Here is a 23,840-nt window from a genome sequence, read left to right as displayed (position 1 = left end):
AATGGTTGTCATGGCCACATACATAACAGAAACCATCCTTCTTCTTATTCCCATTAGATTGGTTCAAATTGGGTTTCTAGGTATGGTTCCAGTTTCGATTTGGGTTCCTACCTTTAAAACTTTTACCTTTAGGTTTAAAATTTTTACCTTTGGGTTTAAGCTCATGGCTCTTGTTCTGAATCTTGGTCAGGTTTATGTTTGATCGGTTATTGGACGGTTTAATCTCCCTAAGTCGATATTGGTCTTCTATTCTAACAGCTTGGATTACCGATCTAAGTTTAAGAGTTTCCTTGGAACGTCTAAGATCTTGGGCAAATTTGGTCCAGGAAGGAGGTAATTTATCCAATAGACAGGTTGCCTGATAGGTTTCATCTAGGGTTGATCCATTTCTATGAATCTCTTGGACAAAATTCTGAAATTGGTGGATTTGATCGTTTATAGGAATGTTGTCTACTATTTTAAAATTGTTAAAATCGGTAATGGTAAATCTGGCCACACCTTTATTATCTCTAATGTAGGCATCTTCTAGGACAAACTATAAATCTTTGGCAGTTTGATATTTCCTATAGGTTCATAAAATTCGTCAAATAGGCAGCTAAGTATTCTAAACCTTCAGTGAAATTCAATTTCCTCGGGAGATTTATCTGATTTAGGTTCTGTAACTGAGGTGGTAGCAGATTTAGAAGAATCTGATGGAGGAGTTACTATGGGAGGACCAGAAGAATTTTTAGAAGTAGGATAAGGAGGTGTTTTTCCAATTACAGTTATAAGGCCTAAGGTGATAAGCCAAGCCTCTAACTGTTCTTGCCACCTCAAAAATCCTATCCCTTTAAATTTTTCTGGTTTAAGGCTAGAAGTATCATCAAAAGCCATTCTAAACAATCTAGTTGAGGGAGTAAGAAAACTAAGGATGATTGAAAAGAGCTGCAAAAAAGGTTCAAAAAACCTTTTTAGAAAAACAAACATGTTGTTAAAGTTTTTACCCTAGTCAACCATAATATTTTAGGATTTAAGTGTTTAAACTTAATCTCTTATAAAAGTTCGTTCAGCAGCAAATATATGTCCCAAACAATTTAATGTTTGATTTCAATTAAGTAATCTTGAACAGATATATGCAATCAAAAACTCTTTATGCAGCAAACAGATTATATATAAATACTGAAACAAAAAAGATTACAAAATTGAAATTGGGCTTGCTGGTGAGGGCTTGATTTTATAAAGTAGTTGAGCTAACCAGTTGATGGTTTGATTCCTACTCAAAATAGATTTTTTGTTTTCTTTTTTTTTCTTTCAAAAAAATTTTACTGTAGCAAACTCAAAAAACGATACGAGGGAAAATTTATTTTTACTATAACAAAAACCCTTTTTTTTCAAAATTAAGTTTTAAAAAAAGATCCAAACTGTGCAAAAGAAAAAACTTTAGCAACCTTTTTTTTTAAAAAATTACTGTAGCAATTTTTTAAATATCCGTACAACTAACATAAAAATTACTGTAGCAATATATGTTTTTTAAAACCTATAGTAGAACAGTAAAATCCTTTATAAATCCTAATTAAAAACACCCCAAAGCAAATAAGAGAAGTAATAATTTGCAAATAAACTATATGCAATTAGAATTTGAGAATGCTAATCCCAATTTATTTATATTTGTATGTCAATCATACAAACAAGTTGTCAAACAATAATATGCACGATAATTTTTTCTCTTTTTTTTTTTCCGGATTAGCACTCGTTAGATTTTAATCGCAATCAAATCGAAATACGCCTAAGATTGTTGGGGAAAAAACTGCAACGAAAATCCGATTGTGATACAAATCTAACTAATTTTGTGATGGAATTAATAAAATCAACTTACAGATATTCGCTATATCCCAGAAAAGGAAATCCAAAATTAATTAGCTCCGGAAGCGTGCGAGGCACTACCCTAAGGCGTTTGCCTGTCCTTCGTGCAGGATTAACCGAAAACACCGCCCCAAGATACGACCGGAATTTCTCCTCCTACGGACACGAACGCGGAAGAGGTTGACGAAGCTTCTTTCAACACCCGATGATAAAAAAAATATCAAGCCAAAATTATATTAAAATAAAAAGAGAATTTGATTAACTCTCCACAATATTTCTTTTTTGTTTCTATGGAAGACAAGCTTTCTCACTGTCATGTGTAAACAGGTGAATAGTGAAGCTTTATAATAAAGTGGGTAAAAATTAGAATGTTGGCCACGTTCTACGATGCAACGTCTCTCCGCCTCTTGCGCATGAGAGTGAGCGAAGCACGAGCGCGCGCGCGTAACAGACGCGTGCGATACGATAAAAAAAACAGTAACAAATAAAATAAAATAATAAAGCCAACCACACTTCATATTCTTTGTCATCCAAGGATAGTTAATACATATCATCTCATGCATTCACATGGCATTTACCTTATGCATTTATATATGGAATTAACTATCGCTACATGCATCAATGACAAACCACACTTCACTTTGGCATGAAAGTGACCTAATCACTTCGGTGAAGCACAACCTACCTCGCAATGCTCTCTGATTGCTTGTCGACACTTGCAATCGGCTTCCCGCGGCACGTGTTATCCGGTTCGGCTCGAACTCGCAATCGATCACCGAGCATCGGTCAATCCGCAACCTAGAGTTGTCAGGGACCCTTCTTTAACCTTTAATTAGAGAAACATAGGGTTAATTTAGATAAAAACTCTCATTTGCCCAAAACCCCCATTCTACGCCTAGATCTCCCATTTCTCCAAATACTCTATGAAATTCATAGAGAGCATGCTTAGAATAGTCTAGGGATCACTAGCATACCATGCTCAAAGGATTTAACCAAAATCGTAAACGCTCACCAAAATGCGAACCTCGAGTCGGAAGCACGTCGCTCAACCGGACGCACGAAGACTCGATCCGTCGCTCCCAACGTGTTCCCAAGCTCGCTCTCCGCCAACCCGTGAATTTGAGAGAGAGATCTAGAAAGGGAAAGTGGGAAAGCTAGAGAGAGAGAGAAGCTTCTCTCTCTACCCCAAGGGGTGTGTGTGTGTGGGTTTGCTGTGGAAGGAGAAAGAAGAATGGTGGAGGCCTTCTTTTAAAAAGCAACCCCTCAAATTACCAAAATAGCCCCAGCCTACCTGGGCAGTTTTCGAGCTCGAGGTCCGGACCCCGTAGGTCCGAAACCCAAAAATCAGCCCTTTTTTTCCAATTTTCTCCGGTTTGCTTCGTTTTCGCTCGTTGGTCCTCCGATTCATCTCTAATTGTTTCGAGACCCCTAAAACACATTTTTGAGCGCGTTTAGATCCTCTTTCACGCTTTGCCGGATTTAATCCAAAGTTTAACATAGCTATTCGAGTTCCGTTTCCGCATCCAACACGCACTGAAAACACTCGGATGCTCCCGAACATCACCGGAACTACACCATGAACAGCTTTCCAAACTAACATTCGCCGTAACTTCCTAACTATAGAAGTTCGGCATGTTACATCCTCCCCTCCTTAAAAAGAGTTTCGTCCTCGAAATCTAAACCACACTTTAACTCGACTTATCGAGCAATCGAGGACACCAATGCACTTTCCCACTCCAGAGCGGCTTCACACTATTGTGACTGCTTAAGCGGCTCATACCGAAAGATGTGGGTTCAATCGCAATCACAATAGCGGAATGTGATACCAGAAGTGCATCATGGGTCTTGCGAGTCATAGTGGCAGCGCAAGTCAATACTCGACGACTCTACACGCTCCAACACCACTCACTACCCAGCACAAGAAGGACCTACTCCTTCACAATTCCACCGAATCCTTCGATCATCGGCATTGCTTAGAAGCAATATCAGAGGTGCATCGTCCAATCGCGAGAGTTCCCATCACAATCGAATTTTTGCTCTATAGCGAGATGGCACACTCCGGCACATCTCCAATGTCAATCCTCTAAAGAGCATTAGTCTCAATTCTGCGTGGCTATCCATGATCCAAGTGTCTCCTAGAGACCACTTCACTTTCTCTTTCAATTGCCAAGGCCAACACCAACTCGTTCTTACAACAAACTCACATGAACACTCTGTTCGTGAATCCAAGCCAAACTCCTCGACAGAGTGATCGGCCAAATCGCTTACTTCGGTTTCCACAGGTGGACTAAAGGTCACCAATCCTACGTAGGCCTACAATCTAAACCTATCGCAATACGCGCGACGTTACTCGCTCGCAAGCGTAGACCCAATCATCATTACTGGGCGAAATTCTCACTTGGGAATTCGCACACACTCCAACCAGGAGCAACCATGACCCTAAACCACTACAAATCCTCGGGTTGGGTCACAGCCGCACTCTCGGTGCATCATCGATCACACGATCTAACATGTGGCATTCCACGTAGCCGGGTCCAAGCTCGAACTACCTCCCGGACCAAACCTCTGCCCTACACGTAAGTACCGTGCCGCTATCACACACAGCTGACTGCGCCTGCCCATATGGCCCCAGGCTCTGTAGTACACAAGTGGTCCATGCACGGATCGTCCTCAAGCAATACCCACAACCGTCGTCTCACACGACACGCTCTATCAAGCAACACGTACCACTACCGGCTCCTAAGCACCTAGTGCGAGCCACCAGCCTTACGAGTGATCCATGGCACGCTTCACACTTAGTAATGCTCAAGTGCTACTGCCAACTCACTCTCCCGACTGATCTCACTACACGAGTACCTACACTTGAGCGTCGCACGTCTCTATAGCATTCCACACTAAGTCCGGCATTAGGCAATCTTGCCTATGCATACCGACCACACGAGCACGACTCACCTACCTCAATTCGAGGTACTACTAGGCCCACGTGCCCGCACTTGGCCACTAACTAGGCCACTAACTAATTATTCTCTCAATAGTGATTCCACTTTCACTGTTCGATCTACTGGAGCAACATTCAAAATTTTCGAACTCTCAAGAGATCTATGAACATCACGACTCGACACTCGCCATCAGCAACTCACATTATTTTGAGAGTCGGTCCGCCAATTCCATATCTACCACGAGTCTCACCATTAGACCATTACTAGCAATTTGCTAGTGCCATCTAGTTCTCTACCTGCACCGGCAGGTGCTACGCTCTCACTGCGTGAGCATGCCCGAGTATCTATACCTACCCGTCCCCATGGTCCCTATTATACAATGTATAAATAGTAGTAATTGACCACATGATAAATGCATGCAATGCACCAGCTTTACGTCATGCAGGAACATATGTTTGCTTCAACTAAACCATACCTGCCATGACATCGTCGGTAGCAGCAGGCTCCACAACCCGGGTCGGGTATCCATGGCCACCTGGCATCCGCCGTGAACTCTCCGGTTGCATCATCCTCAACGCCCACTCTTCCGACCATGCCGCAGGTGACACACTTGCAGGCTGTCCCGAAGAGAAAAAGATCGTCGCCAGTGTCAGGGCCCGGCTATCACCTTGCGGACACTCGTCCCGCGCATGGCCCGTTTGCCCACACCTATAGCACTTGCCCTCTCGCTGCTCACACTGTTGTGGGTAATAAGGACCCCCACAAACAACACATCTTGCCGAGGACCCAGTGCGGTAAGTCCCCGGGGCTCGGGATCGCGAGCGCGAACACATCGAAGTTTGTTGAGAACTTGACTTGCCACCGGATCCACTCGTTGGCTGTCCTTTTTTCTTTTCCTTGTAATAAGACTCGCGCTCCTCCCGCACAAATGCATTGCCTTGTTCCACCCACAAGGCACGATCCAAGACTTCGTGAAAAGTCTACAACTTCAGATTGTGTACAACTTTGAAAATGTCCGGCTGAAGTCCCTGCACAAAGCAATCGGCCATATCCTTATCATCCCGTACCACATTTGGGACACAATTCACGATACAGGAGAATTCCCGCTCGTATTGCCTCACAGTGCGGTCTCCTTGCCGCAGCTTCCTAAATCTTTCTTGAAGCTTTCTCTTTTCACTATCGGGGAAATAGGTAGAGAATATCAATCCCCGAAACTCTTCCCAAGTCATAGGAGGGAGACTAGGCGATTGGTTCCGCTCACGCCTTTCCACCACACCTTCGCCGACTGTTGCAAACAATGCACAACCAAGTGTACCTTGTCCCGCTCCACAGTGTACAGGTTCTCAAAGAGAGTCTCCATGGAGTCGATCCACAACTCCACGGTCCACAGATCTACATCCTCTCCATCAAAGGTAGGTGGATCAAATTTTTTGAAGGTCATGAGGGCCGCCAAAGCTCGCTCCCTCTCCGCCTCCACTTCTGAAGTGCTAGAAGTCGGATTGCCCGACCTCGACGGAAATGCCTCCGCCGCGACTCCCGACCGTACTTGACGAGCCAAAACTGGTGCGGTCACCAGCTGATCCACCGTTTCCTGGAGTCTCTCTAACCGCTCCTCCTGGTGCATGACAGCCTCCTCCTGTCGCTACACCACATCGACTTGTTGCCTCACCACTCCCCGAGTGTGGCGAACTGCTCGTGAAGTTCCAAGTCTCTGCTCACCTCGGACTGCTCAAGGACATCACTTGTCCTATCCCACGCCGATCTAGATGAAGATCGCCTACGCGGTGCCATCATTTCCTGAAACACGACAACTCAGTTAATCCTTGACTCTCTGGGTCGAACACGAAACAATTAACACCGACTCAAATTGGGCGAAAGTCACGCAAAGACATCTATTCTCATCACTCGGTTTCATGTTGTCGCGCGCCAACATGAACACACTTGGGTGAGAATACACCACGCCTTGAATCTACCTCTAACATCTATTTTAGAGGTGTACAACACAACCGAATCCATTAACCTTTCGCCGCAAGTCACAAGTCCTCGTCTCTCACAAGCCTTAACCTCTATGGTTTACTATCCTAGGGTCTCCTAGGTNCGCCTTGAATCTACCTCTAACATCTATTTTAGAGGTGTACAACACAACCGAATCCATTAACCTTTCGCCGCAAGTCACAAGTCCTCGTCTCTCACAAGCCTTAACCTCTATGGTTTACTATCCTAGGGTCTCCTAGGTCCATCTAAATCATTTCTATTATTCTCTTTATGCTCTGATACCATTCAATCTGTCACGCCCCCGAGACACGCCTGTTTGGTCGGATTCGGGCATGCCAGCAGACCGCCGAACGGACAGAGTTTTTCCTGTACGTTCAAGGCGTCGCAATCAATACAATACACGAGGTTCCAACCAAGAACAATATTCAAACACAGATTGCATAAAGAAGGTATCCAAAACATAAATGCTAAAGTATTACAAGCATTCATCTCAGTTTTACATTACATTACATTAACCTCCAAATACAATCTAGTTATTACAAATTTGTTCTTTTCATTTCCACCCTTAAGCTAGACCATTTCGGGTTACCGCTATCTCTGGTCACAATGGTAGGGCACTATCTACGGAGCTACGCCATTTTCTCGTGCCGCCGCGCTGCTCGCGTGTGAACCTGAAATCCTCCAAAATAACGTGGGGTGAGAACTATGTCCATAGTTCCTAGTGGGTATGGCAACCGAAAGGAAAAGCTCGACTCACCAGGTCCAAAGGAGGCACTGCAAACATGTTAGTCCAACAGATATTTTATGCAAATAATATTAAATTACATACATATGCCTCAAGACATGCAATATGCAAATCATGCAACAATACAATAAACTAAGTCGATCAACCGATACTACTCTCTATTTCGCTATCCATAGCTCATATCCAACTAGCTTCTAAGATTTCTACTACCTTAGATCCATGCCATTTACCACTTGCTCTTAAGGTTTCATCTATCTTAACCAAGCTAGCCACCCGACTCGGCCTCGAGTCAATCATCTGCGGAATACCGCGCTCTGTCGGGCCGGAGGCAAAGGATGTCTCATATGCACCTCAGCCCTAAATCCACAAACCACATCGCCCAACGGGTCGCAAAGAACCGCGTACACCTGTGGTCAGGGATCTTTCCGGTGGGAGGGGAATATGCCACAGGCACCCTAGCAATCCAAGATTCTTCCGGTGGGAGGGGAATATGCCACACAGCCCCCGCAGCCAAGAATCTTCTATAATCCTATCATCGAAGTTCTTCCGGTAGGAAGGGAATATGCCACACAGCCCCCGCGGCCAAGAACTATCGAGTTCCACAAGTCCCGGGATTCCGGAATCCACTTTCCAAGTCTCAAGGGTGTTAAGGATTTTATAGGTTGGCGAATTTCGTAAAGTTGGTTGGAGTCTTGAAGAGTTGATCACAGAAGTTTTGAAGAAAAGATTCAAATTGAAGAAATAAGACTCATTCGGAAAGCTCGACACCTAAGGTATGAAGAAAAGATCATTTGTGGTGAAGATACCTAGTTAGAATAAGTTCAGAAGGTTTAGATGGTGTTAAAACTACTTTACTGAACTTTTCTGTGTTCTGGGACCGGTGTCAGAGTTCAAGAGACCGGTTCCCCTAAGGTCCTCACTGTGTGAACCTTGATGCAACCGGTCCCCTGTGATGAGAGACCGGTTCCCGAACATTGGTATTTCTGTCGCGCAGCAAGGGACCGGTCTCAAGCTTGAGAGACCGGTTCCCGAACGTTGTGATTTTGGTCACGCAGCGAGGGACCGGTTCCTCACTTGAGAGACCGGTCTCTCACAGACCGGGTTCTCTGAGGACGACATAGGTTTTTAAAAAGAGTTTTACAATCTAATTACTTCTAAGTTTTCTAAACATATAAATAAGCTATGTGGGTCATCTAAAGAGAGAGCTTTGAATATTTACTGGTTAAACCCTAGAAACTGATTTTCTCCGTTTCAATGCTTTGAATCCACATAACGAGTTTCAACAATCAACAATCGGCTTGATTCTTTGTTTTTACTCGATAACCCATACGAGAATCAAGTAGATTTTTGATTAAAGGTGAACCCTCATAGTTATGGTATTCAAAGGTTAAATCATCACAATCTTCGATTCTACAAGCTCCGGAAGGAGGTTCGACGCGTGGATCTCGTGTGAAGCCGATGATTCGGTGGACGCTTCAGGAGGAATGAGCGTTGACGCTGCGAGGAGTTGCGGCAAGGTCGATTGGAGGAATTCTATCGATCGAGGACCGGCGAAGATCGTCATCTACGGAAATCGGTAATTGAGTCGTGTATTTTGGTCAAAATCTTGTACTCATGTTTCTTAGTGGATTTTCTTTTGCGTGATTGGTCCTGGGTTTTTCACTCCGATTTGGAGTTTTTCCACGTTAAATTCTCGGTGTGCTGTTTTTCTTTTCCGCTATTTTGTTTTTTCGCATCGAGATTTTTGAGTTTGCCGTTGTTACACCTATTCACCCCTCTAGGTGTTACTTACTTTTAGATCCTCGGGATCCATATCTTACAAGTGTATCAGAGCGGGTATAGGTTGTAATTCATGGCTGAGGGCGGTAACATCAATCGACCTCCGCTCTTCGATGGCACTAACTATTTATTGGAAAGTCCGTATGAGGGGTTTCTTATTGCTATCGACGAGCGGTGTTGGCAAGCATTGAATTGGAATGGAAAAACCTACCGAAGTTGTCGAGAATGTTACCGTGCGAAACCTAGGAATAAATGGACGAAAGAGAAAATGACTATCTTCGTTCAACGAAAAGGTATCAATGCTTTATTCAATGCTTTAAACCAAACTGAATTTTCTCGCGTCTCGGCGTGCGAAACCGCCAAAGAGATTGGGACATTTGGAGTTAACACAGAGGGTACAAGCTTGTTAAGATTCAAAAAATTGCCAATGCTTACTAGTAGATTTGATTCCATTCGTATGGAAGAACATGAATCTTTTACCGAGTACTATACTCGTCTGCAAGACATTGTAAACATGTGTGCTACTTGGGCGAGAAAATTCCGATTCCAAAATTATTCGAAAATTTGAGAACCCTTCCCGAACGATTCCGTCCTAAGGTTGCAGCTATTGAAACGGTCAAACATCCTGATGAACTCAAGTAGAAGAATTAGTAGGTGCTCTTTACAATTATGAAATGACTTTTCCTTCTAATTCGTCTTCTCAAGTCTTTTTTTAAAGCCTTAGGGATGGCTCTAAAATCAAAAAGGAGATGTCACTTCAATTCATCAGATTCAGAGTCGGAGCAAAGCCTGGAGGACTTTGAAAAGCACTAGCACTTCTTACAAAGAAGTTTCGTCGGAACTTTAGAAAGAAGTTTCCTCCCAAGTCTACTTCTTTCAAGACAAACAAATCTAAAGGGGTTCGTCTTCCTCTTCCTCATCAAAATACAGAATCTGATAACTCTCAAAAGGAACTCCACAAAAGAGTAGAAAAGCAGTGAAGGTCAAATTCAATGCTACAAGTGTAGAGGCTTTAGTCATATCGCATCTGACTTCCTAATAAAAGTCGTTGAGAAGAAAGCGATGCAAGCTATCATTGGGACGACTCCTCATCTGACGATTCCACTTTCAAGTGAAGAGGATGTAAATGCCACGGACATATTGCACAGGATTCAACTTTCTATGTGTTAGCATCTGCTGACTCGATTCTACGAATCTATACAAGAGAAGTACATTCTTCGGAGAACTCATCAGATGAAGAATCGGACGAATGATGACATTGGTCGCGCATATCAACAATTGGTTGTTGAATCAAAGAAGATGGCTAAACATAACAAGAGACAGCGGCGAAGCCTATAATGAGTTGGAACAAGAAAATTCAAAGTTGGCCTCTCTAACAAAGGATTTAGAACAAGAGAGAGATGGTTTGACAAAGCTATAATTCATTGATCGAAAAGTGGTTCATTACTTGAAAAGGAAAAAGAGACTCAAGTGGGAGATATCACTTTTCTCACAAGCAATACTCGGAAGTAGAGAAGCGAATATGGAATTCACCAAGACGATTATTCAACTAAAGTCAGATTTGAACAATTTTCGTCTGGATCAAGTAAATCGACAAGATGCTTGGACTTGTCAAACAAAAAAACTTGGACTTGGGTACGAAGGACCTATGTTGACCAAACAACAAAGAAAGATGGCGGACATTCATCACTGCTGTTCCTAAGCTCTTATGGTAAGTTCGTCCCTCTCAAAACAATTTGACTACAAAGCTTGCATGTTTGTGGTGCTCTAGGACATCAAGAAGTTCTGCAAACAAAAGGAATGAGCTCATCAACGCCTTGAATCAAAGAACATCACGTATGAAGAATGATCTTAAATCAAGAGGGAAGTCAACTTGGACTCCAAAGAAGGTTGATTATAAGAAGAAATGAACATGTACACCAATGCTCGGAATCAAAGGCAAAACAGGCATGGAAACCAAAGAGAGAGGATATGAAGAAGAAGTCAATTAAATCGTCGACAAGCCACGATCACAAAAAGCAAGCGAACTGACAAGCCCAAAACACGTAAGGTTTGGGTGCGCAAGGTGAACTCTTCCATGCCTAGTCATTCACACTTCGCTTCATGCTTACGATAACTATCATGGTATCTGGATAGTGGCTGTTCCGCGTCACATGACCGGAGATAAAAATTGGTTTACTTCTTTGACCAAAATCTCCGGAGGACTTGTTGTTTTTGGGGACGGTCGTCGTAAAAATTGTTGGAAAATGAACAGTGACTATTTCAGATGGCCCTACGTTGAACGATATTTTTTATGTTGAGGGCTCAAATCTAATCTCGTAAGCATAAGCCAACTGTGTGATGATGGTATTCTGTGAACTTTTCTGATAAAGAATGCCATGTGACTCGTGATGAAAATTGTTTTTAAGGGCATTAGATCTCAGAAATTGTTATGTTAGTTTCTAGTTCGTCCAGCTGAACATTGTAACCTAGCGTCATTAGAAACTGAAACTTTATGGCGATGAACGACTAGTAGGTACATAACTTTAAAGGAGCTATCAAAGATAACCAAAGGGAGGTAGTTAGAGGTGTACCTAGATTGATTTTAAAGAGAACACTGTGTGTGGGGGTTGCAATTGGGAACAAACTAGATCCACACTATAAGAACTTGAACCACTTGGGGACAACTAAGCCTTTAGAGTTACTTCACATGGACTTGATGGACACATCTAGGATTCAAAATTTGGATTGGAAAATGCAAAGGATTTTGACTCTCCAATGCTGGTCAAGCAACAAAGGACTGGGATTGAATTCAGAGGTCAGAAGTGTGGATGAGAAACAATACAGGAAGATGATTGGTAGCACTTTTGTACTTGACTGCGAGCAGGCCAGATATTGTGAGTGCAAAGAATATTAACATGAATATTCCGTTCTTAATCTGCGGAGGATGGCAAAAGACATCAAAACTTTGGACAAAATGAAAGGCTGCATTTCACTTGATAAATCATGAGATTCTGCTGGACTTCGTGATGTGGATGTCGTGTGTACACTCTTATGAGCACAGTTGTGGTCGTTCGGATAAATGAACGGACATTTGTGAAGTCTCGGTGCCGCTTCGTTAACCGTCTCAGCGTGCATCTTCCCCTTCTGTGCTCCACCTCCTGCTACTGCTTTACTTTTCACGTCCTTTATTAGACGTTTCTGAGGAAGATATCTCCGTTTCCTCTGTGTATCAGTGAGCAACAGTCTATCTGAGGAGCTTTAGAAATTGTCTGCGGAGCAAGCTGCGATTCGGAAGGATGTAAGCAAGATGAAGCGCTTATTTAATATGATTTTTGACAAGTTAGGCTGTTGCCGGAGCAGATTTTACTCCAGGATGCTGTCGAATTAGGTTACTGGGTTCTCTTCTTTTGTCATTTTTGCGCTTTTGACAAAAAGGGGGAGATGGAGATGGTGGTCTTTGATGTGATGATGCAATGATGATGCATTTTTATGCTTAGTTAGTTTTTTAGTCTTGATGATGATTGCTCTTGATCTTGATAATGATGTATTTAGCTTTGATGGTCATTTGTTTAGTGATGAACTTTAGATGAATTTGTTTGTTAGTGCTTTAGGTGTTTGATATATGAACTATGACTTGATACTTTGTTTGATCTGATTTAGAATTTTGAATTATGTTTTGAGAATGTTTTTGCAGGAATAATTCAAGACTTCAAGACTCCATGTCTAAGTCATAGAGTTTGTATTAAGATTATGAAAATTGTAATTTTTATTTATTGGATCGATCATGCAGGAGATTATCGTTTGGTGATTGCGATGATCTTCTTTTTATTATTTCTGCGTTGTGTACGAATTTATAGTATATTTTGTCACAAAATCGCCAAAGAGGGAGATTGTTAAGGATTTTATAGGTTGGCGAATTTCGTAAAGTTGGTTGGAGTCTTGAAGAGTTGATCGCAGAAGTTTTGAAGAAAAGATTCAAATTGAAGAAATAAGACTCATTCGGAAAGCTCGACACCTAAGGTATGAAGAAAAGATCATTTGTGGTGAAGATACCTAGTTAGAATAAGTTCAGAAGGCTTAGATGGTGTTAAAACTACTTTACTGAACTTTTCTGTGTTCTGGGACCGGTGTCAGAGTTCAAGAGACCGGTTCCCCTAAGGTCCTCACTACGTGAACCTTGATGCAACCGGTCCCCTGTGATGAGAGACCGGTTCCCGAACATTGGTATTTCTGTCGCGCAGCAAGGGACCGGTCTCAAGCTTGAGAGACCGATTCCCGAACGTTGTGATTTTGGTCACGCAGCGAGGGACTGGTTCCTCACTTGAGAGACCGGTCTCTCACAGACCGGTCTCCTCCAGAGGACCGGTCTCTTAGGACGACATAGGTTTTTAAAAAAGAGTTTTTACAATCCTAGTCTACTTCTAAGTCTTCTAAACATATAAATAAGCTATGTGGGTCATCTAAAAGGAGAGAGCTTTGAATATTTACTGGTTAAAAACCCTAGAAACTGATTTTCTCCGTTTCAATGCTTTGATCCACATAACGAGTTTCCAACAATCAACAATCGGCTTGATTCTTTGTTTTTACTCGATAACCCATACGAGAATCAAGTAGATGTTTGATTAAAGGTGAACCCTCATAGCTTATGGTATTCAAAGGTTAAATCATCACAAATCTTCGATTCTACAAGCTCCGGAAGGAGGTTCGACGCGTGGATCTCGCGTGAAGCCGAGGATTCGGTGGACGCTTCGAGGAATTGAGGCGTTGACGCTGCGAGGAGTTGCGGCAAGGTCGATTGGAGGATTCCTATCGATCGAGTACCGGCGAAGATCGTCATCTACGGGAAATCGGTAAATTGAGTCGTGTGTTTTGGTCAAAATCACTTGTACTCATGTTTTCTTGGTGGATTTTCTTTGCGTGATTGGTCCCGTGGGTTTTTCACTCCGATTTGGAGCTTTCCCACGTTAAATTCTCGGTGTGCTGTTTTCTTTTCCGCTATTTTGTTTTATTCGCATCGAGATTTTTGAGTTTGCCGTTGTTACACCTATTCACCCCCCTCTAGGTGTTACTTACCTTTTAGATCCTCGAGATCCATATCTTACAAAGGGTAGTCACACCCCCTATGCTGTCGACCTATCTAGGTTCGACCCATGCACATCCTAGTGGCCCTGCTACCACTATAATCCACAGCCTAGGTTCAACCACGCTAGGTTCTATGTCATTTCCACCTAGATCTCGACTCTAGGTTTACTTGTTCAACCTATGTTCAATGACACTAGGTTCATGCCACTCGATCTATTTGATCTACTTGTCATCCTAGTTGTCCACACCTAGGATTCATAGATTTCATGTTCTTATTTTCCAACTGTCGAGTTCTCTAATCAACCTAGAATTATCGACCCATGTTCAACTTATATGAACTAGCATATTCTACAACTTGCCAACATACATATACTTTCTAGAATATTCCACAATAAATCCACATGCATATACTTTCTAGCAAATGCTATAATATGCCAACATGCATATTCTTTGTCATCAAGGATAGTTAATACATATCATTTCATGCATTCACATGGCATCTACCTTATGTATTCATATATGTAATTAACTACCGCTACATGCATCAATGACAAACCACACTTCACTTTGACATGGAAGTGACCTAATCACTTCGGTAAAGCACAACCAATCTCGCAATGCTCTCCGATTGTTTGTTGACACTTGCAATCGGCCTCCTGCGGCACGCGTTATCCGGTTTGGCTCGAACTCACAATCTATCACCGAACACCGGTCAATCCGCAACCTAGAGTTGTTAGGGACCCTTTTCTCTAACCTTTAATTAGAGAAACATAGGGTTGATTTAGATCAAAACCTTATTTGCCCAAAACCCCCATTCTAAGCCCTAGATCTCCCATTTATCCAAATACCCTATGAAATTCATGGAGAGCATGCTTAGAATAGTCTAGGGATCACTAACATACCATGCTCAAAGGATTTAACCAAAATCCTAAACACTCACCAAAATGCGAACTTCGAGTCGGAAGCACGCCGCTCAACCGGGCGCACGAAGACTCGATCCGTCGCTCCCAACGTGTTCCCAAGCTCGCTCTCCGCCAAGCCAGCGAATTTGAGAGAGAGATCTAGAGAGGAAAAGTGGGAATGCTAGAGAGAGAGAGAGGAGCTTCTCTCTCTACCCCAAGGTGTGTGCGTGTGTGGGTTTGCTCTGGAAGGAGGAAGAAGAAGGGTGGAGGCCTTCTTTTAAAAAGCAACCCCTCAAATTACCAAAATAGCCCTAGCCCACCCGGGCAGTTTTCGGGCTCGGGGTTCGGACCCTGGCCCTAGTGTCCGGACCCCGTAGGTCCAAAACCCAAAAATCAACCCTTTTTTTTTTTTCCAATTTTCTCCGGTTTGCTTCGTTTTCACTCGTTGGGCCTCCGATTCATCTCTAATCGTTCCGAGACCCCTAAAACATATTTTTGAGCGCGTTTAGATCCTCTTTTCATCCACGCTTTGTCGGATTTAATTCAAAGTTTAACATAGCTATTCGAGTTCCGTTTCCGTGTCCATCATGCACCGAAAACACTCGGATGCTCCCGAACGTCACCGGAACTACACCATGAACAGCTTTCCAAACTAACATCTGCCATAACTTCCTAACTATAAAAGTTCGGCATGTTACACTCCAACCCTAGCTCAAGTTAGCTTGATTTGGAGCTTTTCTTAAGGTTAATACTCATCTTGCAATATCTATTGGTGAATTTTGTAAGATTTGTAGATAAAAATCTAGTTTTGGAAGAAATAGGGTTTATTTTGGGGTTTCTTGTTATGAGGCTTTTGGAACCTAATTGATGAGTGTAGAACTCTTTTTTAGGTGGGATTTGAGACTTTGTAACTTCAATTTGGATTTTGATCAAGTTCTTCTTGGGTAAAGATATTTTTCTACCTATTTAGACTTGATTTTTGGATATTTTTGTATGAGGTTCGTTCGAAACTTGTAACCCTTTTAGAAATTCTTTTAGGGTGCTAGAAGCTTGGTGGACAACTTCGTTCGAAAAAACGAAAGGGTTCGAGGAGTATCTGGTGGGTTTGACCTCACTAAAATGGGTGAACTTTCTCAATGTCTTTCCTATGATTTTAAGACACAATTAGATGCATATTCATTCTAAATATGATATGATAGAATTTTTGAATACATGCTTCATACATATTATGTGTAGAAAATTTATGCTCTATAAAGTAGAGGTTTACAATGTGGATTTGTGCATTAATTAGCACTTCATGATAACTTTCTCTTATGTAATCTTAGGAAGTATGTTAGAAAGGACTAATGGTTCATCATTGGGTGCATCCATAGTGAATGAAATAGAAAAGTGTTTAATTTGCATATTGACTACATATTTGTTATAGACAAAGTAAATGTGACATTGTGACATGGTGCATGATAAGGTAAACATGAAGCTAAGTATGGTGCATTTGACCTAGTTGAACAATTAGATCTTGACCTTATGATATTGTGTTCGACCTAGAGATCGTTAATTATTTTTCATGTTTTAGACATGAGGAATAAGATTTCAACGCCTTTAGGGCAATCCATAGTAGGGATAATGACATATAATAGTAGGAGAATGAAATTGCTTGCATGATGACACTTCTACTCCATGTAGTGGGGACTTTGGTAGAAAAAGATATGCATGACATACATTATGAATCTTGTGAACATTTGGTAATAGTTTTGCATATGGCATGAGAAAATGACTTCCTTAACTATAGTGGGAATTGCATGTTTATGGAACCTTATTGAGTTTTGACTAAAATAGTGAATCATTCTACATAGGATATAGAAATATGAACTAATGCATAGTTGAGGCATATTATGTGTTGGTAGGAGCATACCACCCAAGTAATTGTGAACGAATCATGATATGAAAGATCAAGTATCCGACCGTCGAGTCGATGAGTGAAATTTCATGTTTTAGACATGATGATTGAGTATTCGATTTGTGGACCCTACGCTAGCTATGATCACACTTGCTTGCCATTGTGCTCATTTGCACATGCTTGTGAGGGTCGCTCCCTACAAGCCGGCACTCCGGAGTTGGCCTTGCGACGATAGATCGCCCGTGCGGGATTGGGCACCGAAGTGGACCGCCGTGAGGAGTGTATGCTACTACGGGGCCATTAGGTATGGCACGAGTCGGGACGTTACTACGAGTAAGTCCCTCGTTAATTGGGTAATGAGACTTAACTTGATATTGAACATCAACGTGGTTGATGCATATATAGTAGATGGACATACTAGTGGGTTACTATCTCGTGGCTTTTTTGATGCATTTCTAGCAATAGACTTTATGTTAGTCATTATTGACATTGACATCTTTAGTGGTAGTGAACCCACACCTATATTGATTAGTATAGATGCATGATTTGATGAAAATGAAAGGCATAATTTACTCTTTGCGGTATTATAGTAAAGATGAATATGCATGTAAACCTGCATAAACATATAACTGAATATGTGGCATTAGAACATCACATACATGATAGTTAACTTCATCAAGTAGAGGCATGACTTGAAATGAAACTGTTTAATTTTACTTGTTAACTTTATGTTTGTTTACCTATTGTATTATAGCATGTCTGAGTTGATCTAGTGGTGTATTTCGCCACTCTTGGCGGCTTACCCATTAGAAACTATTGTTTAATAGTTCTCACCCCTATTGGTTGTTTATTTTTGTTTCAGAGCCTTTCGCAACGGGAGAGGTTAGCGATCGTGGCAAGGGGTTAGCGACTAGCTAGAGCCTTTGCGGAGTGATCATAGATGGACCCGTTATCATCTTTTTTTTTGTTATAGTTGAAAGATATATTATGTACTGATTTAGAGATTTTCTAGCTGTCTTATGTATTTAATTGTATTTAGAACTATTGTATATCTTGAGTTTGTTGTTATTGTTGTGGACATTCCTAGTAGACTTATTTTCTTGCTCTGATAGCCTTGTTAGGAATTTATCCTTATTTATTCCTTATTTTTGTAGACGCCTTGTAAGCATCGGGGACGCTCGATGCACGCATCGGGCAGGCTTCCGCTGCGGCCCGGGCATGACAATAGTAGCTTATGTGTAGCGGACCACTATAAGTTAGGGCTAGATACGAGGTGACGTTGGCTTGAGCAGACTATTGAATCAGTCAGTATTTGATAGGGTTATACTGTACATTTATCATGAATACTTTAACTAATGTATGAGGCAGTCATTTACTACTTTGTATTATCAACTAAAGGCATGATAGACTTGTTAGTATATAGTTCAGTTATTTCACGTACTTATTCAGTTTATTTTCTATATTTTACCTCTAGTAGACCTAATAGGTAGGCCGCTATTGTCATCGATTGTACCCACTATTGGAGACTACTGTTCAGTAGTTCTTACGACCTCACGTGGTTTACTTTTCAGACCCCTTAGCGCCGGCATCCGACTGAGGTAAGAAGATCACGTAGTAGATACCAATGGGTGCGGCGATAAAGGAGGACCACAAGCTAGCGTAGCACTTTGGTAGGGTTTGGGACTGGTGATGCTTAGGGTCCTTTGTTTGTATTTATATTTTGAAGTTGTTAGTTGTAGTGATTTGTATATAGTAATAATTTGATTGGTCTAGTTTTATTTTTTGCAGTGATACTTGTTAGCTATAAATTTTTAGGACTTGTTTAATTATGGATTGTTAGAATTGTTGCCTGCTGATAGAGTTTTAGAACGCTTCGCATATGCAGGATACATTTTCGCACATGTGACGAATTTGTTGATGCGCCCGGAGACTTTTGCTGTGTGCTGAGCGCGTGACACATGATTAGATAGGTAATCTCTAGAGATGTATTTTGATTGGCCGGATATACTACGTTGGCAATGTAAGGATTTCATTGCAGACTTTTTCAAAGTAAGGACGTCTGGCATGGTTAGGGGCCAAAAGTACAAAAAAAAGAAGGAAAACTTTAAAAACCCCCTATGTGGTTTCGTAGTTTCTCAATTTGCTCCCCTGTGGTTTAAAATGTGAGTCGTGCTACCCATACACCCCATATTGAGTTGTAGATCCTACAACTCTTTGATCCAACGGGTGATATAAACTTGGTTTAAAAAAAAAAAAAACAGTGTTAACCTCACTCCCACATTTTAGCCCCTCACCTTTTCCCTCTTTTTCCCTAATTTTTGGCGCCAGCGAGCTAAAGAGAGAGAGAGGCGAGCGCGCCAGCGACTGAGAGAGAGAGGCGAGCGAGCGAGCCAGCGACCTAAAGAGAGAGAGGCGAGCGAGCGAGCGACCGAGAGAGAGAGGAGAGCTCGAGCGGGAGCGGGAGCAGGGCGCGAGAGAGAGCGAGGGCAGGGCGCGAGAGGGAGCGAGAGGAGTTGTGCTGTGCTAGAAACAGGGAGAACGAGAGGAAGAGAAAGAAGCGCGAAGGCGGATTCTGCGATCAAATTGGACGCGGCAAGTACGGAGGCGACAATCGAGGATGCGGCAAAATTGAACGACGTGGTTTACCCCGAGCTCAACGATTCGTACACTGCCACATATATAACCAGGTATGAGATGTTTAATTTTTTAGTAAATTATTTATTTTTAATTGTGATGAATTATTTGATTAATTTCATCACTGATTTGATGTATGATCTATATGTTAATAGATAATATATTTTTAGGGCATAGTAGAATCTTTAGATGTCTAAATTTTGACAAATAGTTTTCCTGCTCACTATTATTCTAATTTAGTATTCCAACTCTATATAATGTCTTACAGGTGAGCAATTTACTTAAATTTGTTTAGTTGAGTGATTATTTGGATTTAATATTTTTGAGATGGATGAAGAAAGAAACAGTGAGGTTAGGGATGTAAATATATCGGCACCAGAAATTGGACTGACTTTTATCAATTTTGATGCCTTTTTTAATTTCTATAAGCATTATGCACAAGAAATAGAATTTGCAGTTGTAAAGAGGTCAACAAAAATGACCGATGGTAAGGCTACATATGTAATAATCGCATGCTCTCGTCATGGAAAAACACGAGCTGAATGTTTCGGCTCGTGAGCCAGCTCGTCTTCGGCTCGTTAATAAACGAGCCAAACACGAGCTGAATGTTTCGGCTCGATACTTTAACGAGCCAGCTCGTCGAACACGAGCCGACCCCAGCTCGCTCGTGTTCGGCTCGTTTACACTCCTAAGTGTAATATTGTGTAATTGATCCTAAATATTGTAGGTCGAGTTTCAAAGCATGTACAGAAAATCGCACTCCAAGTTATTAAGTACGGGCCGAAAATGTGCTTTGCGTACAAGTGTAAATCAATTACGAGTGAACGTGGTTTCAAAAACTACAATCTCTGATACCGGTGACAGCGACGACAATTTTGTTGATCAACCTCCAAAGAACAGTGTAATATTTCGAACGAAGAGAACTGTGCATAGTGAACCTCGACTGATTAGGACATATATTAGTTGTGATAGTGATGATAATTTTGTTGATTCTCCACCTACAATAGTATATATTAGATAATAAGCTCCGCTATTGATGTTATGTACATATAACTCTGGTATTTAAAGTTTTTAAATTATTTTACGGTATGTGCCAGATTTATATTCAATATTTGTACTAACTATCTGTCGTAATATTGCGTCAGTTTGTATGCATTTCTTATTTTTATAATATTACAAGTTAGATAGATTCAAGCTTTACAACTTCGAGCAGTCGAAGCAACCAATCCACACCGCTCTGCCATTGTGGATTGCCCTGTACGATTAAGACCTCTTGGACACAAAACAATCCGGGTCGGAGATTTTATGGCTGTCCAAGATATAGGGTAAAGCTAGTTACTATAAACCTGTTGATTCATATATGGATATTATTTTATGTGTAATTTGTCTTATCTTTCAGATGCAGGAGAGTAACACTTGTAATTATTTTGGGTGGTACGACCCACAATTTACGAGCCGGAGTATCTCAATGGTTAATGGTTTACTAGAAAGCAATAATAAGTTGCGGGAAGAAGCCGCAGTTGCAGCAAAAAGAAAAAGACGGAAATTGACCATTTTTGTCATGTATGGGATAGTAAGTGGGATAATGTGGTCATCCTGCTATAACTTGTGTGGCAAGGGTACATGACCACCCTGTATCATGCAGGCTGTAATAATCAAAATATAGTATTGTTAGGTTAGTCGTTGTGTTGTACAAATATAACATGTTGTAGTATTTTGTGGTAGACTTTATATTATATCAATGGTCCTGATGCAATATGGTTTTGTTGCTTTAAATTATACGTTTTATTGTAATATCGTATTACAACTTATGGCGTAAAGAAAAATTTTGTTCTAATGTTAATCCACTTCTATATGTAATGTGCGGTTATAGTTTAAAATAGAACTGTTATACCACTCTCCGGAAAATTTGTAGGGCAAAAGAGCAGACCCATAGACATCTATACCACTCCCTGGAACATCTATTCGGCTAAAAAGCACACACAAATACCTGTCATATCTATATGTCCACTTCTATATGGTACCCTTTACTTGTGCTATTATAACTTAAAATAGAACAGTTATACCACTCCCCGGAATATCTGTAGGATTAAAGAGCACACCCAAATACCTGCCACATCTATATGTCCACTTCTATATGGTACCCTTTACTTGTGCTGTTATAGCTTAAAATAGAACAGTTATATCACTCATCGGAACATCTGTAGGGCTAAAAAGTACATCGATATACCTGCCACTTCTATCTATCTATTTCTATATGGCAGCCTTGGATTGTGTGGTTATAGCTTAAAATGGAACAGTTATACCACACTCCGGAACATCTGTAGGGCTAAAGATCACACCCAAATATCTGCCACATCTAAATGTCCACTTCTATATGGTACCCTTTACTTATGCTGTTATAGCTTAAAATAGAACAGTTATACCACTTCTCGGAAACGTCTGTAGTTAAAAGTACACCAATATACCTTGCCACTTCTATCTATTACTTTCCATATGGTAGCATTAGTGTGCGTTATCAGCGTTAACTGAAGACAGTTATACCACACCCGACATCTGTAGTGGGGGCGGGAAAAGCACACCGCAAGCATACCTGCCACATCTATATGTCCAATTCTATAGCGTACCCTTTACTTGTGCTGTTATAGCTTAAATAGAACAGTTATACCGACACCTCGAACATCTGTAGGGCTAAGAATACACCCCATGATACCTGCAACTTCTATCTTCTAACTTCTATATATGACCCTTGGGTTGTGCGTTATAACTTAAAATGAACAGTTATACAACACCCCGGACATCCTGTATGCGCTAAAGAGTAACCCATAATGCCTGCCATTCTATCTATCTACTCTATATGGTAATGCCTTGGGTTGTGCGTTATAGCCTAAATGGATAGTTATACCACACCCTGAAAATATCTGTAGGCTAAAAGCACACCCAAGATACCTGCACTCTATTTGTCCACTTCTATTATGGTACCTTTTTATTGTCGTTATACTTAAAATTAGAACGTTAATACCAACTCCTCGGAACACTTGTAGGTGCCTAAATAGTACACCCATATACCTCCACTTCCTTAATCTATCTACTTCTAGTATGGTAGCCCTGGTTTGTGCGGTTATATCTTAAAATGGACAAATTATACAACACCCCGGAACATCGTAGGGTTAAGAGCACATCTAAAAATACCTTGCCACAATCTATAGGTCCAATCTAATATTGGTCCGCTTTACTTGTGCTGTTATAGTTTAAAATAAACAGTTTACCTCACGTACTCGAACGATCTGTAAGGGCTAAAGCAGTACACCCATAAGTACCTGTCGTCACTTCTATCTAACTACTTCCTATATGGTAGCCTTGTTGGGTTGTGCGGTTATAGCTTAAAAGTGAAATTAGTTTATACCCCACACTTCGAACATCTGATAGGGCCTAAAGAGCGCGACCCAATATACCTGCCAATATCTATATGTCCACTTCTATTGGTACCTTTTTACTTGTGGCGTTATATACTTACAAATAGAAAGTTATACCACTGCCTGGGAACAATCTGTAGGGCTAAAGAGTACACCCATATAATCGCCAACTATTCTATCTATCTACCTTCTATACATCGTAATCTTGGGTTGTGCGGTTATACGCTTAAAAATTGAAAATTATAACCACACCGTGAACACTATGGTGTAAAGAGCACACCCAAATATCCGCCAACATCCTATATGTCCAAATTCTAATATGGTCCGCTTTACTTGTGCTTTATAGTTTAAAATGAACAGCTTATACCACTCGTCGAGATATCGTGGGCTTAAAGAGTACACCCATATATGCCGACTTTTATCCTATCTAACCTTCTATATGGTAGCCTTGGGTTTTGGCCGGTTATAACTTAAAATAAAATAGGTTATACCACACCCGGAAACATCTGCAGGGCTACAGACGACGCACTGCCAGCCCCAACATCTGCCACAAATCTAATCATGCTCCACTTCTATATGTATACGCCTTGCTACTTTTGCTGTTATACGCTTAAAATAGAACAGTAT

At 41.3% G+C, this 23,840-nt stretch overlaps 1 protein-coding gene across 1 annotated transcript; it reads left to right on the top strand.

The window, feature by feature from the left end:
* On the top strand, window positions 164-21,424 carry LOC109709071. Its single transcript, XM_020231143.1, has 5 exons — window positions 164-190; window positions 278-333; window positions 19,631-19,850; window positions 20,982-21,122; window positions 21,197-21,424. The coding sequence occupies exons 1-5, from the start codon at window positions 164-166 to the stop codon at window positions 21,422-21,424; spliced, it is 672 nt and encodes a 223-aa protein (XP_020086732.1).

Source organism: Ananas comosus, linkage group 4, assembly GCF_001540865.1.
Source record: "Ananas comosus cultivar F153 linkage group 4, ASM154086v1, whole genome shotgun sequence".
Taxonomy (NCBI): Eukaryota; Viridiplantae; Streptophyta; class Magnoliopsida; order Poales; family Bromeliaceae; genus Ananas; species Ananas comosus.
Note: the sequence above shows the minus strand (reverse complement) of the source record. Positions and strands in the feature narration are given on the sequence as shown.

Bases quoted from the DNA above. Each gene is read 5' to 3' on its own strand.
- LOC109709071 (XM_020231143.1), top strand. From the start codon at position 164: ATGGCTCTTGTTCTGAATCTTGGTCAG. The intron at 191-277 runs GTTTATGTTTGA...TACCGATCTAAG, and splicing joins TTGTTCTGAATCTTGGTCAG to TTTAAGAGTTTCCTTGGAAC. The intron at 21,123-21,196 runs GTAAAGCTAGTT...CTTATCTTTCAG, and splicing joins ATGGCTGTCCAAGATATAGG to ATGCAGGAGAGTAACACTTG.